Genomic DNA, 25,742 nt, shown 5'->3' on the forward strand with positions numbered 1-25,742 from the left:
GTTGGTAGTGATGGTATGGAGGTATTTTAACAACAAATAGTCCAGTACAAAAACTGAGAGATGGAAGTAAACTACACAAAGAGTGGTTCCAAAAAGGAAAAAGAGCACAGTTTCTCTGATGGAGAGTAAAGGCATGTAGAAAGTGGTACTAAATCTATACAGCAGTAGACAGTGGAGACTGTTTCAACTGCTTTGACATTAAACAGAGTTGAAAGGCTGTAAAGGTCCAGGCTGAGAGAGGGGGTACCATTACAAGAAACTATACACTTGTGGTCCATGTTTCTCCGAAGCAGCTATGATCTAATCACTGACAGTGTCATGCATAATAAATTAGAGTTATAGGATGAGATCTGCATGTAATTTACAATTCCAACTTTCCCCAAATTAATGCAGATCAGGTAATACTCCTTCAAGTGTCAGAAAGAGGCAATTCAGGCAAGTAAGACCTCATCCTAGGTGACAGACAGAGGCTTGCAAACTGCACAACTGAGCGATAAATGAGGCCCATTTGTGCTTGTGCCACAACTTGGGTACAAGTGTGGTTAATTCTGATCAATTCTTCCAATTTGCCCTTTAAACATAAGCTTCCACAAGGTTTCATGGTTGCTTGAAATAAAGCAGAACATATCTAAAAAAGTCTCAGAGGAGTAAAAAGTGATTATCAGCATTATAGCAGGGGGATGTTGGCCAACTAATATAACATATATTTCACTGATTTGTGAGAACAAAGTGGGGGGGGGGGGCTTCACCTACCCGGCAGAACTTTGAGAACAAATAATTGAATAAATAACCATTAGACTGTAAAAGCAGAGTCAAATCTGCAGAAGATGAACTGATTCTGCTGCTAGCAATTTTGCATTAATGTATTTTACATGAGAGGTGACTCTTGGCTAAAAGCATCTTGGTCCATCCTTATAATGCCAGGACTCACATGGAGCAGATTAAATCACAGCCTGCATTAGCTTAGCCAGAACACCTTATTCAATCACACTGCAACATCCAAACAAGGTGGCAGGGTGGCAGAAGAATCAGAGGGTGAGGAGACCGGCTTCCACCCTGCTAAAGTGTCCTAAAGCTCGACACTGGCAGACAGGGAGGGGCAAAGGAAAAGTTGATTCCCTAAAGAGATTTAAAAAAAAAAACAACAAAAAAAAAACATCCTGTAGTATTTCACAAATCACACAGGTTACCAAGCCAGACCGAACAGTAGTTGTAGTGATGCTAGTCAACAGAAATCAACAATGCAGACATGGCTGTAGCACTATCTGTTGGAAGACAATGTCTTGGTCCCATCATCTAACACTAAAGTCACAAAACACTGCATGCGTGGCAATATGGTGTTGTTAATGTTGTTTACATGTAGGCAGACGGAGGAAAGACAAACAAAAAGCAAAAGGCCATGAGCAGTGGAGCAACAGAAAGAATTAAAGACTGTTTTTCTGCTTCCCATCTGAGTTGAAGGAGGCAGGTATTGTACGAATCTCAACTGGATTTGGCTTCAGTGCACTCCTTAGAAGACTGGAGCGTGGTGGGCAACTTTTGTGCAACAAAACAGGCAACAGAACACCTCCCACACCTCAGCTACTGCCACAGCTGCTGTCCAGCTGCAGTTTTGGAGCTGTACTGACTGAGACTAGCTGTAGTCTCAAGTTAACATCAGCTACAGCTGCCTGTATGCACTAACAGATGAAGGCAGGAGGTGTTGGTGGTCACATGATGTTTCTGTGGTCACAGAAAAGGAATTATCTTGAGTCCCTGCTGGTAAAAAAAAATGACTCATTCAAGAGTAAGGTCATTTCTGTGCAGACATCCTATCTCAGAACTGTTGCACAAACAGTCACCCGGGGCAACACAGCCTCCAGGACATAATGCTACAGTAGCTATTCACACAAAAACACACACTAACAAAAAACACTAAAATACTCTGTCTCTGTGCTTCCTGACACAGGACCGATTACAAGAATCGACAGACGCGATTACAGGAAACCATAAATTAAAGATTACAATATTAAAACCTCTATGATAGGGGGACTCTGTTTGGGAAATTTAGGAGATGAATGTTAGAGGTTATTATTATTTACAAGAGTTAAATTATTAAAATGGCTTTTCTCAGTTTCTGTGTCTCTCTCAGTGTTCCTTTAGCGGCCTCTTGTCAACGAGACCTTTCAGCAGCGTCAAAGTTTGATGACGTCACAGCATTGAGAGTTGATGACATCACAGCGTTCAGGGTTGTGTGACATCTTGTCGAGGGGTTGATGATGTCACAGCGTTATTTCCTTCATGGGTCCTCTGTTGTCTTGAGCAGCTCCATCAGTGCCCCGACAGCTCCGAAATAACCCTGGTGCAAACACACACACACACTTTTTACACAGACTGCGTGTCATATCCAGTCCAACACTAAGATCAATCTCTAGAAACAAGAAGTTTTCCCCGTCTTCCTACAGGTCTAAGTAGAGGCTTACACCTTAGTTAAAGGAATAGACTGAATTATTTGTAGTGGGTTTGTACTTACTACCTAAAGCAGATGGAGGTCAACATGTCCTCAGTTTGGAGAAGCAGAGACTAGTACCACCATGGAAGCTAAGCAATGAACTACTATAGACAGGATTAGCAGCAAAACATACATTAGCCTCTTAAAAAAAAGGTCCAGGTCAATATATTTACAATATTTTAATTTAACTTTAATTTTCTCTGCTACCAGACAGCCTTTTCCGATGGGAAACTGCAGCCCTTATATAAGCCCAATATCACTCTCTCGCTCAACCAGACTACAGAGGCGAAATCAGTCATTTTACCCCACAGAACACAAGAGTTGCTGGTCTACTGCTGCTCTGTTTGTCAAATTTTGTGACTCTGGTGAATCTGAACCTTTTTTAACACAGAAGACACACAATAACACAAACAAACGAAAAGATGGAGGCAGTGGTAGACCAGCAACTCTCATTTTCTATGAGGTAAAATGACTGTTTTTGCTTAAGGAGTCTGGTTGCTTTGCTTTCAAAAAAGGCTGAGTGATGGCAAAGAGAAGTAGTGAAAATATTCTACACAGTGTACACTTAAAATGATATATATTTTTTGAGTAGACTCTTTTTTTAAGTGGCTAAAATACATCTTCCATATGACACTGTCCACAGTACATTGCTTAGGTCCCTTCTCTGGTAGGGCGTGTTAACTACCACCTACTGTAAGTAATAGATTGACTATGGGTAAGTGCCTCATACAACCGCACTTCAAATAATTTGAACTATCCCTTTAAATTAATCCTACAATTTATTAGTCGAGCTCTCACCTCATGTTCCAGGAAGAGCGCCCTTAGCTGTCCTTTAGACCAGAAGTCCATGGCATAGGCTAGCAGTTTTGTGGACACTGTGTTGATACGAAGGAAGTTCCCAACAAACACCACACGCTCGATTTTCTGATATGAAGAGAGACAGAGAGAAAATTAAGAGAAACCAAGCTCCACTATGTGTGTGACAACTATGTCAAATGCAACAACAATAACATAGATCCTCATTTGAAAATATGAAAGATTGGGGTGCCCTAATTGCAACACTCTGACCCTAAAAGGCACACAATGCCCCAAGAAAAGGTGAAAGACCAAATGTTGGACCACATATTTACACTCTACTGATCACACCAGATTGTGCTCACTGCTCTTTCTATTAAACAGAGAATGCAAATGTCTGTTTATAAAAGTTTGTGAGAATTTTGATCTGTTCACAAACACAAATATAAAAATGAATAAATAAATTAATAAAAATAATTCCAAGCATATACATATATAAGTGCTTGACAGATGCACTCTTATTTAATCTGAAACATATCAGAAATTGTAATTAAAAATACAAACCACATGGTGGTGCTACAGAACTGATAAACTGATTACCAGTCAATCTCTGGCTTTACATTTACTTGGCTTTGACACTTTTATCCAAAGCAACTTACAATAAGACCATTCAGCCATGTGGATTCAAGCGAACAAATTGCATGATCAAGGCAAATACATCAACTTCATCAATTAAGCTGAAGTTGCTACATTTAGAAACAATAAGAGACAGAAAAAGTTGTTTCTCTTTTGCTCTACAATGGAAAAGGTAAATGGTCAGCAGTACAGACCATCTTATCTTATCTTGATCATTGTATGTTTTTCATTACTGATGGGGTAACCTCAGAGCGCTAATAAATCAGCTGTCAACCAAATAGTGATACATTTGGTATTAAATCAAAAACCGCAAAGGTTTAACAAATTTATACCTTCAGTTTAACATCCACAGTGTACAAATATAACATTTGGCAAAAGCATTTTTGCAAAATTATAGTAAACAGCCACAGTGTTTGGTGAATTTGGGGAAACCGTGAATAGATAAACCACCATGACCAGAATTATAAAAAGGTTTTCTGCTGTTAAGGAGATGATTATTTGTGCCATATGTTATCTTCATGCTGTAAAATGTATTATGCAATTTAATACTCCTGACTGTACACTTAGAACAGGGTAAGTGTACATTTGTGTGTTTATGTGCGTGTGTGTGTGCGTGTGTGCTAAAGCTTGGCTAGACATTGATATTATGCCTTTATAATGGGCAAGTACAGGACACTGATATCCAATTATCAGGTCATCTACCCCTGATAGGATGGAAGTCCCTTCCTCTCCACAGCCAGAGGAAAACACTGATAGAAAATACTTTTTCTCATGTATTTATTTGTTTAACAGCTCAATGATGATGGAAACTTAATATTTTTTAAAGTCCTAATGTATATTTACCAAAATTGCAGAAAATTGTAATTGTAATGGTTATTTCCAAACAAAAATATGAATATCAACCCTAAAAAACCCACGGTCACGTGCACGACTTCGCTGCAGCTCTGTGTGCAGTGATAGCCCTGTACAATGCTGCTTGATCGCCATGCCACAAGGCAACACTGTAAAGAAGCTCACAGCACACAGAAAGACTCCAGGCTGATCCCGCACTCCAGAAAATAACAAGTTTGAATTTGTCTTTTGCTACTAAAAAGACTTTCAAATCCTGCCTTAGCTCCTGTTTTGTTTCATTTAACTATTTACTCATTAATGTCGGAGTGTTATTATACTACATTAAAGTATTTTTCACTGTTTGTTATGTCTCTGTGATACACACTGATTTTACTGTGGCACCAATTAGCACTCATTCAATCACACTCAATTGCCTGGAACCTCACAGTTCATTCATCAAACATCAACAACAGCAAGCTGGTAGGAAGAATTTAAGGATTTTTGGGGGGCTGTAACACAATCTGTGTATTTTTCCCTCTAATTTCTCAGATTCACTTTATGTTGTTAGTCATGCTAAGTGGCTAAAAAAGCTCTAAACCCTGGTTTGTGTGTGTGTGATTATAAGTATTTCAACACCAACATGTGCTAATGGAGCATATCACTGATGAAAGTGTACTATAATCACTCATGTGTTTGTCTGTAAGTATAACATAAACCATACATTCCTGGTTAATAAGTGGATATTAGTGACCAGGATCTGTGTGTGTGTGTGTGTGTGTGTGTGTGTGTGTGTGTGTGTACGTGTGTGTGTGTGTGTGTGTGTGTGTGTGTGTGTGTGTGTGTGTGTGTGTGTGTGTGTGTGTGTACGTGTGTGTACCTCGTTGACAGCACACATCCGTGCTATTGATCCTATGTTATTAGTGATGGTGACCAGTGTGGCTCTGGCCAGGTCTTCCTTACTGATGCTGTCTCGCTTCTCTTTGCTCATCATATGACCAAAACTGTAAAAACAGACGAAATGAAACACAGCACATAAGCAAATTCTCTAATTTTATGTGTAAACATAAACACACAGACGGACTTTCCTCATAGGTTGTAGTAGACTTTGATGCAATCTTAAAAGATTAAAAGAAAATGAGAAAGCCAAACAGGCACAGGGTGTGAACTTCTATAAATGTCACAATAACCCCCAGAAAAATAGCAAACAAGTGCTGGTTGTCAATCTGTGTGTGTGTGTGTGTGTGTGTGTGTGTGTGTTTCAATAAATGACAGAATGTAATGCCATAATAAGAAACAATGATTATAATCTGTGATAAAAATCTGTTTTTCACTTTATGGATCAACCTTTGAACACAGAATTGCAGGTTTACTATACACATGCTAAACCCAGATTAGTTGCAAAAGGTCAGAGTGTGTGCAAGAGAGTTAGTGTGTGTGTGTACTTTATGCTTATTATGACCAGTTGGCTATTCTGCTATAGACCTTGTGTTTGTGCAGCCATACATTCACACAAAGCATGAAACAGCACTGCATCCATGCACAAATTAAGCCGTTAAGTCATTTTGGATAATTCATGTTCTCACCGTTGTGTTTTGTGAACAATTTCCTAATGAATGTGAACAAATAAATCAGCACTTTAAGCTGATTTTACCAGGTTCCAAGCTGATTCATCCACTTCACATGCTTAGTTTAATAATTTCCATCAAATTACTTAATTAGCTTTATATTTTGTTGAGTTAAAATCAATTTGGGTTTATCTAGTGTTTTATGAGACACTGCTTTCTGGCTTCTGGCAAGTTGACTATGAGTTGTCAGTTGTAGCTAAATATTGAACTTTTTATTATTATTTTTTTTCATCAACATACCTCACCCAAACTGTCTCATCCAAGATTATTAACACATTAGTCATGGCCTATGCCCAGTTACAGTACAGAATAGGCCACCAGCACAGCTGCTGTTACTTCTTCTGTAACAGCTACATGAATTACAAGATTCACATTTTAGTGTCTGTGATCAACATCATCTTTGATGTGAAAGCATCAGATTTAGATCATAGTTCAGTAATAAAATTCTAACTTACTGCAAAGCATTTCTCTTGATTGGCTCCTTGTCTGCAGAAGTCTTGACCACACTGGATGCGAGAAACAATGCCAGTTTCTGGTTTAAAAGTAGTTTTCTCAACTTGATTATCTTACAGTACTGAAGCACAGAGCATTGGAGCAGCTAAGACAAAACAGTTTGCTCTGCCCTCTGTTTTCATCACTCTTCTCTATTTACTATTTACCGTTACACTTTTGTAGTTTGGTAATTTTGCGACAGGAGGTTTGCAAAGGTTTATAGCCTGCCATGCCTTTATCCTGTGTTTCTCTGTGTAAAATGACAGAAATAGTGCAATAATTCAACTTATTATATGTGGTTCAACTCAACTTGACAATCGGGACTAAGAACAACACTATTTAATCAGTGAGCCAACCAGCTGATGTTTGGTTCTCTACATAGCACTGAGGTTCCAAGAATCTTGAATGAAGTCTGTTAGACATAGTTTGGTGAAAAAGGGGTGCAAGAGTTCATTCTTCATTATCACACATTACAGGCCCTGAAGTTACACAGTATGATCACACCTTTTTATTAATGGTCTTTGATGCATTTAACATTGAGTGGATTAAGTGTCCTGCTGAAGTTAACTGTGGAACCGTTGTTGACTCTTCAGGTGATGAAGCCTTCATCACACTCACCTGGATGCCACAGCGGAGCCCTGTAGGCCAAAGCGCTCATAGTCCCCTCCGTATATATCTTTCACCAGTTTGTCCACATTGGTAGAGTCACCCTTACTGGCCATTTCCAATGCCTCCTCAAACGTTTCGCAGCCTGTCAGCAGACAGCAAAGGCCCAGGAATGTACCACCTCCCAGACTGAAAGAGGATTTCGCCAGAGACAAGAGTGTGAGGGAGATAATAATAGAGGTAAAAGAGGACACAGAGAATGTTAAAAGAGGGGAGAGAAGAAAGAATAAGATGGGAAAGACAGGGAGCTGTCCTCAGCTCTAAAATATCTTCCTAGTACTTTAGTCTCTAAAGTCTTTAGTCTCAGTCAATAAATAAGTAATAAAATAATAACATGAATAATAATATAACATGTAATAAAGAGAGGGAATAAACAGGATGAAAGGGATTTACACAAAAAAACAAAAATAAGCAAAAAGAAAGGATTAAACACCAACACATCAGCCCTCCCTCACACGCACTTGACATCTGACACACCTACCCTCTTGATTTGACCTCACTACTCACACCCACAACAACTAAGATTGGTGTGCTTATGTTTTTCTGTTCGTGGAGCAGTGTGACAGATTAAAACTGCTCACTGAACTGCACTTCACTCACCTAGTTTAATGTGTGAATGACAGATCATGAGGAGGCTTGTTCAATTGTTAAGTAACATAAAATGTAAATGTTTAACAATTCTGGGAGGGATTTTTTTTTTGTATCAAATTGTTTCAAACAGTTCAATATCTAATCACAATCTCGTTCTACTGTTACGCAGGTACTAAGGTACACAAGGTGATCGGAGATAAAGAATGGCTGGAATTCAAACAACTATCGGGCGGATCTACTGAAGCTATAAAAAGCATTCAGCCACCTTCACCTTTTGCACATATCCATACATGCAAAACAAGCTCAAGTTCAAAACTCACTGACTTAGTCTAACACACAGCTTTAGTCTTTCTATTGCTTTTTAGTTCTGAACTCATGGGAACTGACCCTACTAATAACATTGTGCAAAATATCTCTGTGCAAAGGCTGCAGCCCTGTTTCCCAACATTAACATTTTTGTATCATTAATTTAGTACCAATGTTTCAGTTAATCTTAGAGAGAAAATTCACCACTTTTCATCTGGATGTCCAGTCAATGTTGATGGTAAATGTTGTTCTTCCTGCATCCAGTGCTGTCACAGTGATCTTGTAGGTGTTAATTAAGGAAGAACTACAGGCTATTTGACTTGGATTTCTAATCGCTTCCTCAGCGAGTCAGGCGGTGTGCTATATGAGTATTTTTGACACCTATTATTATATTTTGGCCAACCAAGTAACTGTTATAGGCTAAGGTGGTGATACATAGCAACATGGGAGTGAGAAGCTTGCATGCAATGCATCCTGGTACATGCAGGCACTACTGGCATGGCTTCATGAGAAGGAGAACTCAGCTTTTTTGGTCAGTATAGCATTACTGAGGAATTTATTCCCTCGACTGACAACATTTCCCATCAATACTGACTAGGTGTCCACATTAAACAGGGTGAATTTTCCCCTTAACTTACAAAGTATAAGCCTTTGTAATCAGGGCATTATTTGTGCGAAAAGCTGTTAAAAGGGTTGACTCTGATATGTTTTTTTTGTGGTGTAGCTTGTTTTGTCATTGGGCATCCCCACAGGTTTAATTATACTGAACTAACTAAAACAAACTTAATGCAAAATGATATTATGTTCACCAGATCATCGTCACCTATTGTATGGTATAATACAATATTATCTTGTGTAACTGACTGTTGCATCCCCTTGACTACTTCTATTATTAGTATGGACTGTTTTGCTTTAGAAAAACATTTTTAGTGTCTAATTCTGTCAAACCATCCCCTCTGCTCTGATGACACGTTGCTGTACTAGTAATATACAGTATTGTACAAAAATTTTAGATAGGAGTGAAGAAATGTTGTAAAGTAAGAATGCTTTCAAAAATATAAAATGTAATTATCTATTTTTTATCAATTTACAAAATGCAAAGTGAGCGAACAGAAGAAAAATCTAAATCAAATCAATATTTGGCGTGACCACGCTTTGCCTTTAAAACATTCTTACTTTACAACATTTTTTCACACCTGCCTGAAACTTTCACACAGTACTATATATACTGTTTGTTGTTTCCGCTAGCACCACTCCTGTCAGCTAAACGTCTTATCTTTCAGTCTGCTGATTTTCAAAAGCAAGACTAGAAGCTCAGCAGTATGAAAGTCTTCTTTTCACTCCAGATAATATTTTTGTGAATGAAACCTGCCCACAAAATGAGCACAAGCAGCCTGTTGAGGCAATTTTAAGGGTGTTGATTATGCTAATAATAAAATCTCACAACCACACACCTTTGAATTCATCACTCTGAAATGAAAAATGGAACTCTGACTTGAAACACTCATTGTGAAACTCATAGTGATTAATGTTGAAATGTTAGGATAAGCATGCAAAAGTATTTTTCATTCCTCCTCACCTGGTCCCAGTCACCCGTTTGTAGTTGTCTTCTGAGTACACAGCCAGTATAGAGACTCCGGAGCCGATGTTGACCAGCAGCATGGGGAAGGGGTTGTCCAAGGTGCAGGGTTTCTTCACGCAGCTCTGGGTGTCTGATGGGTTCTGAAAGTAGTAGCACTCTGGGTGCCCATTAAAGCCCACCCGGTCAACATACAGCAGGCCGCGGATCAGGCAGTCCAGCTCATCAAGCTTCAGCAGCTCCAGGTCGGCCATCTGCAACGCAAGTGGAGGAGGGTTAAAATATTGAGATGACACTTTTCAGCTGCTAAACACTCTCAAAGGGGAAATAAACAGAACTCCCTCTACACAGCCAGTATCAGGAATCAGGTGCTGCTTGGTTGCAGGAACATCTTAGCAACAATTAAAGGGGTTTTAACTGCTCAAGATGATTGAAAGATTATCGCATTCCTTGGAAACATCGATTTGTCAGTTTTATGAAGCTAAAATGATTTTCAAAGCACTTAAAAGACTCAAGTGTGTACAGGGTCTTGGTTCAGCTTAGTTCATGCTGCAGTGCCCAGGGAGAGTTCATTGATTCTACTGCACTGCAGAAAGGGTCAATGAACTCAGGTAAACAGGAACTCAGATATCAAGTGCACTAGCTTGAAGTCATATTCAAGAGTGACCAGATTAATTTTTCTCTGATGGACTAATGGATTTATCAACTATTCATTGTCGTTCTATCAGCAACCACATAATCACAGTGAGAAAGATTAAAATTCTGACATTTTATTGCTAATCAGACATTTTCTCTGGCTATATGCTCACCGTCCTGAAGTCATTCTCAAACTTGTATGCGCCGCCTCCGGTGGCACAAAGTGTTGTGTGAAGGCTCGAGAAGTTCTTGTCGTGACCCATCTGGATGAAGCGGGGCATGGCCTGTGTTGGGAAGCGGATAAAGTGCAGGTTCCCTGTCCTGCCACACATGGTCAGGTTCCTCAGCTCCAGGTGGACATCACGGACGCCTGTTTTACCTGAGTGAGGAAGGACCAAAATAAGGTTATTTGTGTAATTGTGATGCTGTTCAGCTTCAGAACTTTAGAGACAAATGATCTGGTTTCTGTAACAACTGAACCTGAAGCCAAGAACAAAACCTGAAAAACACTCACACACAACAATACACAATAATACAATAGTGACACACACACTTTAAAATATTTTCCTGGTAACTTCTTGTGGGGTAGCCTTGGCCTAACTTGACCTGGTTCACTGTCTTAGATGCATGCAACATATGAAGGTGTGACCACATGTGTGGGCGGGTAGACATACCATAGGCTACGTTTGAGGTGAGGTAGCGGCGGATAGACTTGAGGTTTTCCACTTCCTCCTGTTCTTCCTCTGCAGTTATGTCAACTGGCTCAAAGTACACCAACTTGACCAAGGTACCACCAATATCCATGCCAAACCAGGGGAACGCTGGAATAAGGAGAAGGAGAAAACTCTAATCAACCTCTTCACTTTTAATCACAATCTTAATGTAATTAAGATCAAAATGACAGAAACACATGATCTGATGGATGCCCGTAATGAACATCTTGAAAGCGGACTTGAGTTAGAAAAGAAATATGTTTTCAGACACCTAACTTTAGTCAGAGCCATACAGATTTATTTACACACACCTAAGCTTACATTTAGCAGTCCCTAACTGAGCTGTGACTGTTATATTGTAACTGTGCTTAGACAGAAATTAAAATGTAATAATAAACTAAATGTGACTTATATTTTAGGCTTGTATGCATCGCAACATAGATTACAATTTTAAGTTAAAAATGTAAAGAATATGTTTGACACAGTTTTTTAAAGTAGGTTAAGGTTCAAGTTAAGGTATTGCTGTCACCAAAATACCAACAAACTTGCTAAGTTTTCTATTAGAACAAGAATTTCTGTTTTTTGCAAGGCATTTTTCAGACGCACTATTGTCACACCATCTCTCAGCGTCCATCACATATTTTGCTAAAGGTTTACTTGCAAATTTTTCTTGATTGATCAATGAATCTCTCAGTCAGAAAGCATTTTATTTTCCAAGCATGTCTTATTTAGTTAGAACCACAGACCAAAACCATCATTATAAGTTCACTTATAATGACGTAAACCTCAGAAAAGCAATAAACACTCACCTAGACCATAGTCTCTGCTAACAATTACGATAGATCAACCTGTCATTCATATCTGACACCTGTCTGTTATGAACGACTCCAATCCGGTGTCCTACAGGCATTCGCTGTATGAAAGTGGTGTTACCAGATAACTCTATTGCACAGAGGAGGTAGGAGAGAAGAGAGGAAACAGTCTAGTCTGGTTAGTTAGTTGGGTAGAACATTGAGTTCAGCACAGAAAAACCCCTCCTAGCACAATCGGCTAGAAAAAAGAAAAAAAGACAACCACAACTCAACGAGAGCCACTGTTGCCATGGAAACAGACACCCCCCCTTCTCTATCATCTACTCTTCTCTCCATCTCTCTCACACACTCTTCTCCTCATCCTATTTTCTCTTTCACTTAGCTTTGCCTCTCCATCTCTCCGCATCTATCACATTCTCATACACACTCTGCGCGTGTGCGCACACACACACAAATTTATCTTTCTCCTCTCTCCATCTCCACATCTCTGTGCACACCAACTGCATCACCCTCTCCCATTTTCCTTTTTTTCTGCTCCCTCTTCCCGTCTTTTGCTTGCTTCTTGTCTCTTGATCAATTTAATTGAATTCAAGTACGATTAACTGGCATGGATGGAAGTGAAGGGAACTGATATTGCAAGACATTTGTAATGCAATGCAAAGTAACTACTATATTTAACTTTGATGTAAATCAGCCTGTCTTAGTTTTTCAATTCAACTGAGTAGGCTTTATGTGCATAATTAGATCTGAAATGATTAGGTGATTAATCAATTGACAGATAATTAATCTGCGACTATTTTGATCATCCATTGATGTATTTTATTTTGATAGAAACTTCTCTATTCTAGCTGTGCATATGTTGCTATTTTAGATTATATTATTATATGTATTGAGCCAGTTCTCTTTACATTGGCAGTTCAATAAGCACCAAACACAGCAAATGCTAAAGACTATTGAGACTATTTGAGTAGCCTTTACTTTTTACATCATTCTTTTATATTATTTGAAACCAAATGTTTGTTGTCCAATAGAGGTGAGAAAAGAACAATGCAATGCCCATGTTTATAGTTACAGTTTATAGTGTGTAACAATGAAAACCCTGTGAGGCTGTTTAAGACAACTGAGTTTTGTTCACTGAAACATATGTTGCTGCTGTCGACAGCAGCAGCATTTAACAAAAGAATGTGTTGAATCCAAATATTTAGTGCATGATGACAGGTTAGCACAGTGAGCCACCAAGAGACCACAAACCACAGTGCTTCACACACAATCAACTTTAACTTCCTCTCTTAAGCTGGCTAACGTTTTATATGTTCATCTGTAAAAAATACTGACTAAGCAATTCAAGACTAGATTTTGGTTCACTGAATGCCTGGTTGGATGCCTGTTAATTGTTCAACCAATTTAGATATATGACTCTAAGTTACCTGCATGGTAATAAGACATTTAGATGTCATGTTTTCACATGAATTCATGTGTTTTTTTGTTTTTCCCTATGAAAAAACTAGGTCTAATTAAGACAATATATTCCATTACTGAACAAAGATCAACATGTTCAAACAAGCCCATTTGTGTGTTTAATGTTCCATGGTCTGTAAAGACAGTACTGGACATTCAAATGCAGGGGACAAAGCTAGAGGTATATTTACAGTGAGGCAACTGGAAAATGGACTCAGCTGTGCTTTAAACACTGAAGTTCAAACAGCTAACTCTGAAGGTAAGTTTAGGGCTTACAAACATCTATTTTCACGATAAATTCTGCTAATTATTTTCCTGATTTATCAATTAATTAAAATGTCAGAAAATATTAAAAAACATCCATCATCACTGTTAACAGTTACCACAAGATAACATCTTCAGATGTCTTGTTTTGTCTGACCTACAGTCTAAAACCAAAAAAATATTCCATTTACTGTTATAAAAGTCAAAGAAAGGCAGCAAATCCTCACAAGTAAGAAGCTGGCAGTAGAGGATGTTAAGCATTTTCTTGAAAAATAATTAAGTGATTATCAAAATAGATTAATTTTCCATCAACTATTTGCTTAATTATTGGCTCCCCTCTAGTTAAGTTAACCAGATAAGCAACACTCTTGAGATTTTTGGAGATAGTTTTCCTTTGCTTAAGTGTTTCTGAATAGTGAAACATATGACTTTGGGATTTACCCGTGGCCCTTCTATGACAATCAGGAGATGTGACTATTTCACAACAGACTGTTAAAGGGAACAGAACAGAGTGATTCTGTCTGGCTTACTGAGGCAAAGTCCACTTTCAGTTTACAGCAATAAACTTTGAGCTTGGGATTTCAGGTCATGGGTGAATCATATGTCAATGTATGTTATGCATTTGTCAGCCTCTCTTAGTGTCAGCAACATCAGTGTGTATTTACTTCACCATCTCTGCTTTCCAAATAGAGTATGGTAGCATTAGAAACCTGTCCATTTTATGAACAAGTCATTACAATAGATAGTGGTGGCACATACAGTATGAGCAGCAAGCATAACCTTTAAGTGCTTAACTGAACTTGAACCCACAATCTAGTGTTTACTGTGAATCATTTCATGTGTGATGTGATAAAGTTTGTAAGACTGGTTTGTAGTGAACAGTGAATGTGTGACAGCATCCTCCTGTCCGTTAAACTACTCGTCCTTAATACTGGGCTGCAGTCAGTTAAAAATCATCTGACACCAATTTCTCTGTTCTTTTCTTTAAGTTTTAATTTATATAACAACATAATAAATTCTAATGCATAATCCCTGTGAGAAATAGCACTACATAATGTTCTTTTCTGTTGAAACTGTGCCATAGTTCGAGGTGGTCTTGTATTGAACTGCATTATATGTATATTCAGTTAGACTCGGTCAATGAAACCAAATTTATGACAGCTAGAACTACAACCATCATATCGTCATCTGTTGATGCTACAATAAATACCTCTACATCTGCTGCTGCTCTACTACAGTGGTTGGTGTTTGGTTTCATTCAGGAGGAGTTACCTATGACCTCCTTTATGGCTGACTGACTTTTTGTTACCGTTCCCCTCTCACCTACTGACCTGCTCTAATGTCTGTAAACATGAACTATTATGTGTAGATTTTGTAGTGCCCTCTGTGGAAAAACTACTTGGGTCAAAAAAAAAAGTCAAACAAACTGCTCTGAATAGTTTTTGTTGGTAATAGCCTTGAAAACAGATTGGCCAATACCAAATACTAATTTGATAACAGTAAATTGAAAAAATGATAATTATCACCATTTAAGAACAGATGTATACTACTAATGCTGTATGATGTACCAGGGTTCTGTTTCAAGGTAATTAAATCAGTGGTATCGGCTTGGTGCACCGCATATTAGGCAGTATTGGAGGCATTTGCCGATACTAGTATTGGTATCAGGACACCCTATTTCTTATTAAAGTGAGCTGCTCCACCCTTGAGGAAGTGGCGTAAAATTTTCAGAATGGCAACTAATGATTATTTTCACTATTGATTAATCTGCTCATCATTTTGTCAATGAATCAATTAGTTGTTTGGTCCATAAAATGTGAGAATAATGTTGATCAGTGTTTTCCAATCTTCACAATTGGGAAGCTGAAATCTGAGACTATGTTTTGGGTTTTTTTTTAATTAAAAAACGACTCAATATGCTTAGGCTAATTAATTATCAAAATAGTTGGTGATTAAATTATAAGTTGATTAACAATCAGTTAGTTGCAGCTCTAAACATTTTGTAGCAAGCACCAAAGCACAGAAGTGTAGAACACTGGAAACAGAAATATGATCTCCTTCTCTGATATAATGAGAAGTATCAGTTCAAGCAAACGCAACACTGTTAGAGGCCAGCTAAGGTGCATGACTGTGTCGGCCTCAAGTGACAATCACATTTTCCTCCACAGACTGTGCCAACAACATACTCACAGCCAGCATGATTTAAATTTCTCTATTTTGACTTCACAATAACACGTGTGGGCTTGTTGTGAAATAAATAACCAAGTATTATACTGATATTTTGAGTTGCTAGGAGACAGAATTTTTTGTTAATGCTAATAGTGTGACTTCAAATTGAACCTTTTAGACATGTATGTTTTGCCTTTCCCTTCCTGGAATTTAATGTTGTCATAGTGGAAGTTCCTCAAATTGTAAGGACACGGGTCGATGGAGGTCACCATACAGAATCGACAAACCAAGCACTGGCTGTAGCTGGCCTACTGCCTATTGTGTTTTTCACAAGTTTCGGGGGCATCATAAGTTCTTCAACAGACTTAGAACAGGAGGGAGAGACAAGGTTTTTGCAATCTGCAGGTCCACCTCTAGATGCCACTGAATCCTACACACTGGTCCTTTAATCGGTGACCAGTAATGGACCACTGTGATGCCAAATAAATACAATCAAACACTGCTTTTAAGGAACATTACACAAATGTATCATTGACCTTGTGTTTCTTGAAAACTAAAGTTTTCCATAACATATAAAACATTTGACAATAGGTTTAACCTTTACCAAGTATATAACTTCTTAAGCTTTGAGGATGAATGCTTTTAAATAAAATGTTGTGTTCACTCATTCTTTCAGTACTGTACAACATTTAGACACAAAAACTGAATTACCCTACAGCAGGGGTCCCTAACAGGCGGACCACGGTCCGAGTCAGGACCCACACGCTGTCCTATACGGACCCGGACCTATAACCAATAAATTATTAAGAGATTTTAAATTTTGACGGGAGGCTTCTATTTTAACTGGTGCAACTTTTCTAGTCTTTCCGGCGCTGGTTTAGCAGATCAGGAGATGCACAAACCAACTGCAGAGAAGCTGCGTGTGGAGGAGACCGTTGTTAATGACGGAGTTTATTACAACAGTCGAAACTAACGTGATGGTTAATGACATCGACACCAACCAGATGCACTTAAAAATTAAACAACTGTATAAGGAGACCTATACGTAAAACAGGAGAGTCTGTGTTTCTCTGTGAGAAACTTTCAGATCTTTTCACAGCAGAGTGAACAGGTGAGGGAGGAGAGGAGGGCAGACTGATCACTGATCAATCACTGATACCATCGTTCTCTCGGACTGATTAAAAAAATAAAAATGCCAAAATTGGTGACAAACCAAACCTGGGTGTCCACACAAATAAAGTCTTTGTGTAAAACACTGCAGAGTGTAACATCATGCTGTTTACAGACAGTCTGCTGTCATTAGTTTGACATAGAGACAGAGAGGGTCGTGTCTAGAAAGGGAACCCTAGACCCATGAAAGATCGTGCGAGTTTGATTATTTTAATAGAAATAACGAACACAAATCTCGTGAGAGTTGTTCAAATAAAGAGTTACCATGTAGACACGACTGAAGAAGGTGTGCAGCTCCAAAAATAGAAAATCATGTCGTTGTGCTGATGTTTTTAATGTGGCGGGCCGCCATAAATAAAACACTATTCACTGATCCGCAGAGAGTCACCGAAACACTGATCACTGACCTGCTGTGATGGAAAAAATACTCAGATTCTTTACTTAGGTATTTTTACATTGTGGTATTAGTGTTTTTACTTAATTACAATTTAATATTTTGCATGTTATTGTTTCCATTTTTGAAAAATCAACATTTTTATTGCCGTTGTACTTTCATGGTATTCTTATCGTTGTTTTTTGATTACTAAATACAGACCTGCAAACTCATAAGAGGAGAAAAAGATTACATGTTGGTAAACCAGTCCCCTGTCCTCTGGGGGTCTGGTAGTGTCTGTCCTGCTCCAGAAGAAAAATGGTGTGATTTTAACATGTTAACAAAACATTCTGGTGACTGTTTCAGTTAAAAGAGTTAGTTCCATCTTCTGTTTGTGGTTTCTGCAGACATTACTACCTTTACTTTTACCTTTGTGCTTGAAAAAAAAAAAGTAAAAAGTAAAGAAAATACAGTAAAAGTAAATCTACATTAAAAGTCTACACCACTGTGTCATCAACGAATTTGACAATGGAGGTTGCTTGCTGAACAGTTATGTATTCAACACACTTTTTAAAAAAATACCGCGATAATACCGAAAACCGTGATAATTTTGGTCACAATAATCGTGAGGTTAAAATTTCATACCATGACACCCCTATTACAATGACAGTCGTCTTTACATAACCTATGTAGCTTAGTGCTTTTGAATCACCATCACTCCTGTATCTGAGCCTGTATTTGTAGCACAGGCGTCCTATGAATCTACAGAATAATTTGTCAAGCTTTGTCATTAGTCTACTTGACATTTATTGACTGCATTTCTTCCATGATGATTACCTTGTGTATGGAAAACAACAAACACTGAACACACAACAAAATTGATACAAAATGCCAGGGGAATCATCACTGCTTCTGCAAAGTCTGGCTGTCACTGATGTTAAGAAACATGGCCACACTGACTGAAAGACATCATGGGAATACAATATACTGGCCTACATTCTGTCTGTCATTCATTCACGGGGGCCCTGTGGCTGAATTTACACATACATTTCCTACAAAAAAAACCCCTAGAAGTATAATGGAGCCAGCCTTCAGAAATTCCTGTCAACGTTTCCTTGACTGATCCATTTAAATCCCCCACAGTCATCAATTGTTGTTGTCCGAAGGCCATTTAGTAAACCATTACTGGCCTGTGCAAAAACACAGGTTGTTCAACCCTCAAACTTATAAATTAAGTGAACATTTAAAAAAAAATCAAATTTCTCCCTTTCTTGTGGGTGTCCTATAGTGGTCATAGGTGCTAACTTATCCAGGGTTCCCATTTAAAAATTGCACAGACACATAATACACACACACGCACACTCTGTGGCCAGCCAAAGATCAGTGTGACAAGGAGCAGGAGCAGGATTGATTTGTGTCCATGTAGGTGAGAGGTGTCTGGCCTCCTCTAACACACTTTTACCTTGCACTCAGCACATGATAGGCACAGTATGTACGGGTGTGTACAGTCTGACTTGAACTACAAAGCTTAGAGGGCCTCATAAATAAATATTTATATTTCCTGCCATGCTTACTGTTGAGATTTCTAACATGGCCTCAGGGATTATCGGTACCGTTTCAATTAAATTTCCTATTGCTTAACCTTTAATCTCAGGTTTCACAGATGTGAAACTGGTGTGTGTGTGTGTGTGTGTGTGTGTGTGTGTTACTCAATTGTGCAGAGAGCACAGGACAAAAACAACACTTACACAGCATGTTGGTGTGATAAGACAATAAAATACATTAACAGCAGCTGAACACTGTACAGTGTATACAATAACATGCACTCATTATACTAAAGATAACATCACAGGAGGTTCTGTCCTCTGTTAGTCTTACCACTGACTTCACTGTTTCACCATTATTGTCCATTGACATCTCTACACATCCATTTCACTTACACTTACTTGATTACTTACTTACTTACTCTGATTGTTATCACAATCCTTCCACAGCTACTTCTCACAGTACTTTAGCTATCACTAACTTCACAAATACTGATTTTATGACTATAACTGTTATTGCTACAATTATTACGGTAGACCACCTGATATGATATGATTCCTGATATAAAGTCGATTAATTGGTAAATTTACAGAAAATGCACGAAGCAGAAATGTCAATTATTCTCTTGTTCCAGGTTCCCCTGTAGTATTTCCAGCTCCGAAATCAAAATATATTTGATTCAGACTTATATAAAACAGGGAAACACAGAAAATTCCACATTTGAGATGCTGGAACCAGACTTTTTTTTTTTTTTTTGCTTGAAAAATGACTGAAATAATCATCTGAATATCAAAATACATGCCAATTAATTTGCTGCTGACCAACTTGTCAGTTAATTGACTATCATATATATATATATATATATATATATATATATATATATATATATATATATATATATATATATACATATATATATATATATATACATATATATATATATGTGTGTATATATATATATATAAAACACCTATTAGCATTGGCACTGCAGCAACTACTACTACTAATAAAGTCTTTATCTGAATAAACCAGTCTGCAAATTCACACAGGCAGGTTAACATGCAAATCACTGGGCTTTAGGGAATTATATTTTATATATTTGGCAAAACAGACAATTTGGCTACCTTCCCTTCTTTGTATAGAATCCCCAGTCTCACACACCCTTACTGAAACCTGCACACCCTGATCCAATGGCAACAAACCTCTTTTTATAGGAGTTACTTATTCACTGCATTAACACACATACTCAACACGTTGACCAGGGTTTCAACCTTTCTGTGATTCTATTCTCAAAAGCTAAACTGGAATATAGACCTATTATAATACCCCTCCTGTCCCACCCCACAAAAACCACCTTGCATTGCCAGCCAACGCCTTGTCTCAACAATAGTCACTATGAAATCTCTTCCAATAGAGATTCTAAGTAAAGTATGTTTTCTCCTTGTCTCCCTGCCCCATAACACCCTGGTGTCTGTGACAAAAATGTGAATTTCAGTCAAAACACTTAGTCATACAGTATTGTTTTGGTCAAAGTTTCTCAAAAACTGAGACCAAGCACTGGAAACTGTGTATCAATCTGACTATTCTGCATATTCTTTTTTGAAAAGCTTTGGCAAAAACAACTGTTGGTGGTTTATTTGTTGGCAATTTGACATACTGACATATTCGTGCTGTTAATGCTGCTACCAATACTGTATGTAAGTGCAGTTGCACTATGATAAAATCTGAATTGTACATCTTCCTATGCAGCAGGTCTGGTAGTGCAGCCCCTCTAAATAATATACTGATAATAATATAGTGTATACCACTGAGCTTTCTGTTTTTATTTTAAGGTGACCCCACACAGCAGATGTGATGGTGCAGCATGCATGTCTTCTTCAAAGCCATGTGTTTCACTGACACATGGACACACAAACAGCAGTCTCCTACAGCTGTTCATATTGTAGCCTATACAAAGTTGGTGGACTAAAGGAGAAAGTTTCCCCCACTGTTATTGTTGCTGTCAAGCTCAAATTGACTACCCACCCACAGCCACAACATACGGTATAACTTTAGCAGTATAAGCCAAAATGTCCACAAACCAGTTTCAGTTTAACAAGGGGATTGAGGTGTGACACAAAGGCATAGCATATAAATGTGCACAAAAACATAATATGCTGTGCATTAAGAATGAAATAAACCACACTTAAACAACAGAAGCTGTGCCAAAACCAAATCTAAACCAAAATTTTAGTCTAATTACAGGTATATTTAAACAATTTCTGTGTTGATTCTTCCTATAATCATGGCTTTTGCTCTGTGCTGACATATAGCACATTTCTCCGAATGACCTCATTGGTCATATATTTTGGTCAAAACATGTGGTAAATATTCATCAGGGATTTTAAATGTAATGTTAACTTGTACAAGTAAATGTGACAGAGCTGGAAAATATGACTACAGTTTATGAAAAATGAAAACTGCTGCCAAGTTGCTATTGGTGTAAACGACAGTGTACCACAGGCAGGGTTTCCAAAAAGTAAGCTAACACTGGTCCTACACCACCTAAACACAAAAAAGACAAAAATCTGAGGACAAAAGTGAAAAATCACATCCCCCAGGGGAATACATTCCAGGGTTGGCCCTCGGTAGGGAAAAGCTTAGAGGGTTATCCGGGTTTATCAGAACGGCTGGCGTCCATCCAAGGATAAGTCAGCCATAAAGCAGAGGAGCCGTGACTGGACATTTCAAAGTTTACTGATGAAATGTTCCCTAAATTACATAATCTGGGCCAACTGTAATGTAGGGCCTCTGTTTCTCAGGGTACTAAGCATTAGAAGGCACCACTGCAAGAATCAATGCATTTTCAGCTATCTATTCGTGGCAGCAATATGTAATCACAACAGTATGCACCGCATTATGCCACTTGAAAAGTCACTTTTATGTATGGTGGAGTTTTCTCATGTCTCATTGTTGTTTTATGACTGGTTTATTTAGCTCTCCATCACTTCAGTGCAGCTTACTAAAGAAATATCTCAACTCAGTCACAGATACAGAATCAGGAGTACATACTGTATATCTAAACTGGTGTGTCTAATACACTGTCAACATGTCTTTACTACCAAAAGAAGTTCTTGTACATTTTAGCACACAGTGATTCTACTTTATCTTGTGTATTGGACATTTAATTTTTTCAACAATTAAATCAATGATAGCAAAACAACTCATCTATCATATTCCAGTGAAAGGAGATAGCCACTGCTTATGTTAACAGTGAATGCATTTCCACTCTTAACTACAAATGTTAATATCGTTCTTTGATACTCAACATGTTGCACATGGTTCACCTGTGAAATGATACACAATGCAATATTAATGCAACAGAGAATTCACATGCTGTTAAAGTTGGACTGCAAGCACAGGTATGACCTGTCAGAGTATATACTGCCTAAGAATAAACACTTAGCCAAATTCAAAAGGTTGTAGCCTAAGGAGGAGACTAAGGATGGACCATATGGATATTTTCAGCTGATACTGATAACCGATAATGGCCTGCTCCTCAGGATGATACCAATAACATAACTGAGAATTTTGTTCATATTTTAAAATTAAGTTCATATAACCTATACTTTATGCAGATGTGAAGGTAAACATTGCTACATTGTAATGAGCAAAGATGGATGATTTAATATTCCATAGTTCTGTCCTATGCAAACCTAAATGATGTTGCTATTATAACAGAAACACGGAATATTTCCAAATCTTGTTATTTATTGTGCATCCCTAGAGGAGATGTTTTAAAAACACAATAAATACTCACAAAGCATTGTAGATGTAGCCACACAATACATTAAACTGCACTCGAAAAACAGTATACACAGTATAGCTCTACTTATGGGTAAGTGATGTGCAATAAGTGATGCAGCAGTAAACACAACATCATCACAAAATTGAAGTTACTGTATCTACACAGTTAAATGTTGAACTGATCTCCATCATGTGTTAAAGTGATTTTTTTTATGTTTTGCTGAATAAAATCTTACAGTATTCAAAAATATGTCTACTCTCATGTATTTAAGGCCTCACACTGTGGCAGATTTAGTTAGAAACTCATGTTGTTCATTTTTTACAAAAGAATGATTAACCACAATATCTCCATATGAGAATTCTGTCATTATAAAATCATAAGATGAGAAAATAAAATATATAATTTAATTATAAGCCAGCTCTGCTTCTGATTAATGATGCAGTATGTAGACTTCTTACAGAAAATTTCCCTGAATACAGAAACCAAAAGGGATGCCCCCGCCTTCTCTCCCTCTGTCTCTCCCATCTCTGTTTGTCTCTGTCTCTCCCATCTCTCGCTGTCTCTCCCTAACACAATTACTGATAGATGTAAGGAATGCTGACTAGATGACTTAGCAACAAGGCCTCTACACTTAATGCAGCTGGTCTCTCTGCAAACATTTCCGAGAATGAGGACAAGTTTTACCATGACAGCCACTTGCAGCCACAACAAATCATAGTGCTTTGACTAAACTGACCTGAAAAGGAGCTGTGAGGTGAAGTAACACTGAAAGTTACCAAACCATCATCTGCAAAAGCATGACTTTAAGCAGTATTTAATTTTTATCCTTTTTATCTTTTCTGTTTTAAATGGTCAACATTCTGATTAGAAAAAATAAGAAACTTATTTGGTGTACAGCCTAACACAAAGGTAGAAAGTGAGACTTAAACTCACTAAAAGAAAATAGCAGTAAAGTAAAGCAGTAGAGTATGTATATTTCAATACCTTCTCAATACAGTGAGATACAAATCATCTCACACTTACCAGGTTTCTTTTCACGTATGAGCTTCATAGTGATGTAAAATAGCAGCTCACGGTTGCATACAGGAAAGAAAAAAAACTAAAATATTTTAAAAAGCTTGTGGAAGGAAAGCTTAGAAGGCTTCAGTCAGTCTTGGATATCTGAAGACTCCAACCAGTGAAACGACACTTTTCTACATTCTGCGCTATAACTGCAAACTTTTCCTGGATGATCTTTACTCACATCATCCGAAACACTCGGTAAATACGGGGGCGGGTACCAGCCATTCACCGCGCCTCCTGAAGACAAGAGTCGGGTGGTGGTTGGCTGAAGCAAGCCAAGCCCACTTATCAGGAGCTTTTTCACCACCGGGAAGCGACCAATCAGAGCGCACCAAATGCAACCTGAGGGCTCATACAAACAAGAGGGGGTCTCCCTAACGACGGCAGGCTTGCAGATTGGACAGATCTGCCAAAGACACTAACCATCTAATCTAATCAAGAAAGGAGAGCTGAGGAGATATAACGCTGATCTGAAACACATATTAAACAGGAAACTAATAAAAAGGCAGTGAAATGAGAATTCAAGCGGGTTGTCAGAGGTTGCAACACGGCATGCTTGTGCAAACCCGACTGATCAGTAATATACAGCAGACGGCAGCAGTCACCGATTTACTTGTCATACAGACAACCTACCACTGATTCTGCCATCGGAATAAAATCATGTCAGACCATGTGCACAATTTAACGATAGTAGGTAATAATCTTGGTTTTACTCAAGCTGGTTGATACTCACGGGGTCTGCTCCGTCTCACCGACTCCGTCCTCCTCCGTAGCCTGCACCTCTTGGCCGGGGACCCGTTGCACTCCGCATCGTCTGCCCGGTGCAGATGATGCATGTTCTCAAAGGTGCTGCTGTTGTTGGGTCCGATGCTCGACCCGAATGCATTGCCGCTGCAGCAGCTGCCGTTGGCGGCCACGGAGACGTGGCCGTGAAACCCCCTCTGACTCTGCCCGTTGTTGACGTGAAAGGGTCCCGACGCTCCCTTCTTGTCCATCATTGACTTGGCTTTATCCATGGCAGCAGCTAGCCTAGCCTAGCCTAGCCTAGCTTAGCATCTGCAGCTCAGCAAAATGGGAAAAGCCCGACCGCTAGCAACGAGAAACCCGGCTGCTGTAGTTAGCTTAGCTCGCTAATGTTAGCTAACTGCTTGCAAGCTAGTGAGACAGTCGCGCGAGCAGCGAGCGTTAAATCCTTTTCCGCAATTTAACGTATTTTACTCTAAAATGTCTGCTCGAAATAGACATTAAATTTCCATTTAATGTTATTTAAAATAGAAATACACGCAGTGGCTAAAATACAGTGTTTCCTTTGAGGTCACTCGCGGTCATTTCCCCACATTGAGACTGTGGCAGTCGGCACAGCAGCAGCCGGTGAGTTGGTGGAGGGCTACGTCACACCGCCACAAGCTCCTCCAGCCGAGGCCCGAACCCGTTCACCTCCTCCGACCGGTTTTCTCTCCTCTATGCAGTGAAATTACACGGTAACTCTACACATTTCAACACAAAGGAATGCAAGAGAGGACTCGTCTCGTGTCGCCTACAGTACAACAACAATGAGCCGCAGTGGCTCCCCACTGGAATATTAAACAAAGTCTAAACAGACACACGCACAGTACCAGTCCGTGCAGCTGTGGGCGCTTTATTTATAAAAGTCGCTGTACGCTGTCATCCTCGTTCCCCGCAGTCATGATGCTGCCAGTCGATATGTCAAGCGTATGAACTGTAGTAACACTGTAGCTGT

General features: G+C 38.7%; 1 protein-coding gene across 2 annotated transcripts; it reads right to left on the reverse strand.

The window, feature by feature from the left end:
- Window positions 1-1,535: 1,535 nt before the first annotated feature.
- Window positions 1,536-25,508, reverse strand: pank1a (pantothenate kinase 1a). 2 transcript variants are annotated; one of them, XM_084736465.1, is made up of 8 exons: window positions 24,735-25,508; window positions 11,323-11,469; window positions 10,822-11,027; window positions 10,013-10,266; window positions 7,489-7,665; window positions 5,631-5,754; window positions 3,290-3,415; window positions 1,536-2,338 (listed from the first exon to the last, which is right to left on the reverse strand). In XM_084736465.1, exons 1-8 carry the CDS (start codon window positions 25,015-25,017, stop codon window positions 2,279-2,281), a joined length of 1,377 nt encoding a protein of 458 aa, XP_084592591.1. In that variant the 5' UTR covers window positions 25,018-25,508; the 3' UTR covers window positions 1,536-2,278. The 2 variants fall into 2 exon arrangements, with proteins under 2 accessions (XP_084592591.1, XP_084592592.1); XM_084736466.1 differs by lacking the exon at window positions 24,735-25,508 and adding an exon at window positions 23,963-24,177.
- Window positions 25,509-25,742: the final 234 nt, after the last annotated feature.

This window comes from Lutjanus erythropterus, chromosome 14, assembly GCF_056507025.1.
Source record: "Lutjanus erythropterus isolate fLutEry1 chromosome 14, fLutEry1.hap2, whole genome shotgun sequence".
Lineage (NCBI taxonomy): Eukaryota > Metazoa > Chordata > Actinopteri > Lutjaniformes > Lutjanidae > Lutjanus > Lutjanus erythropterus.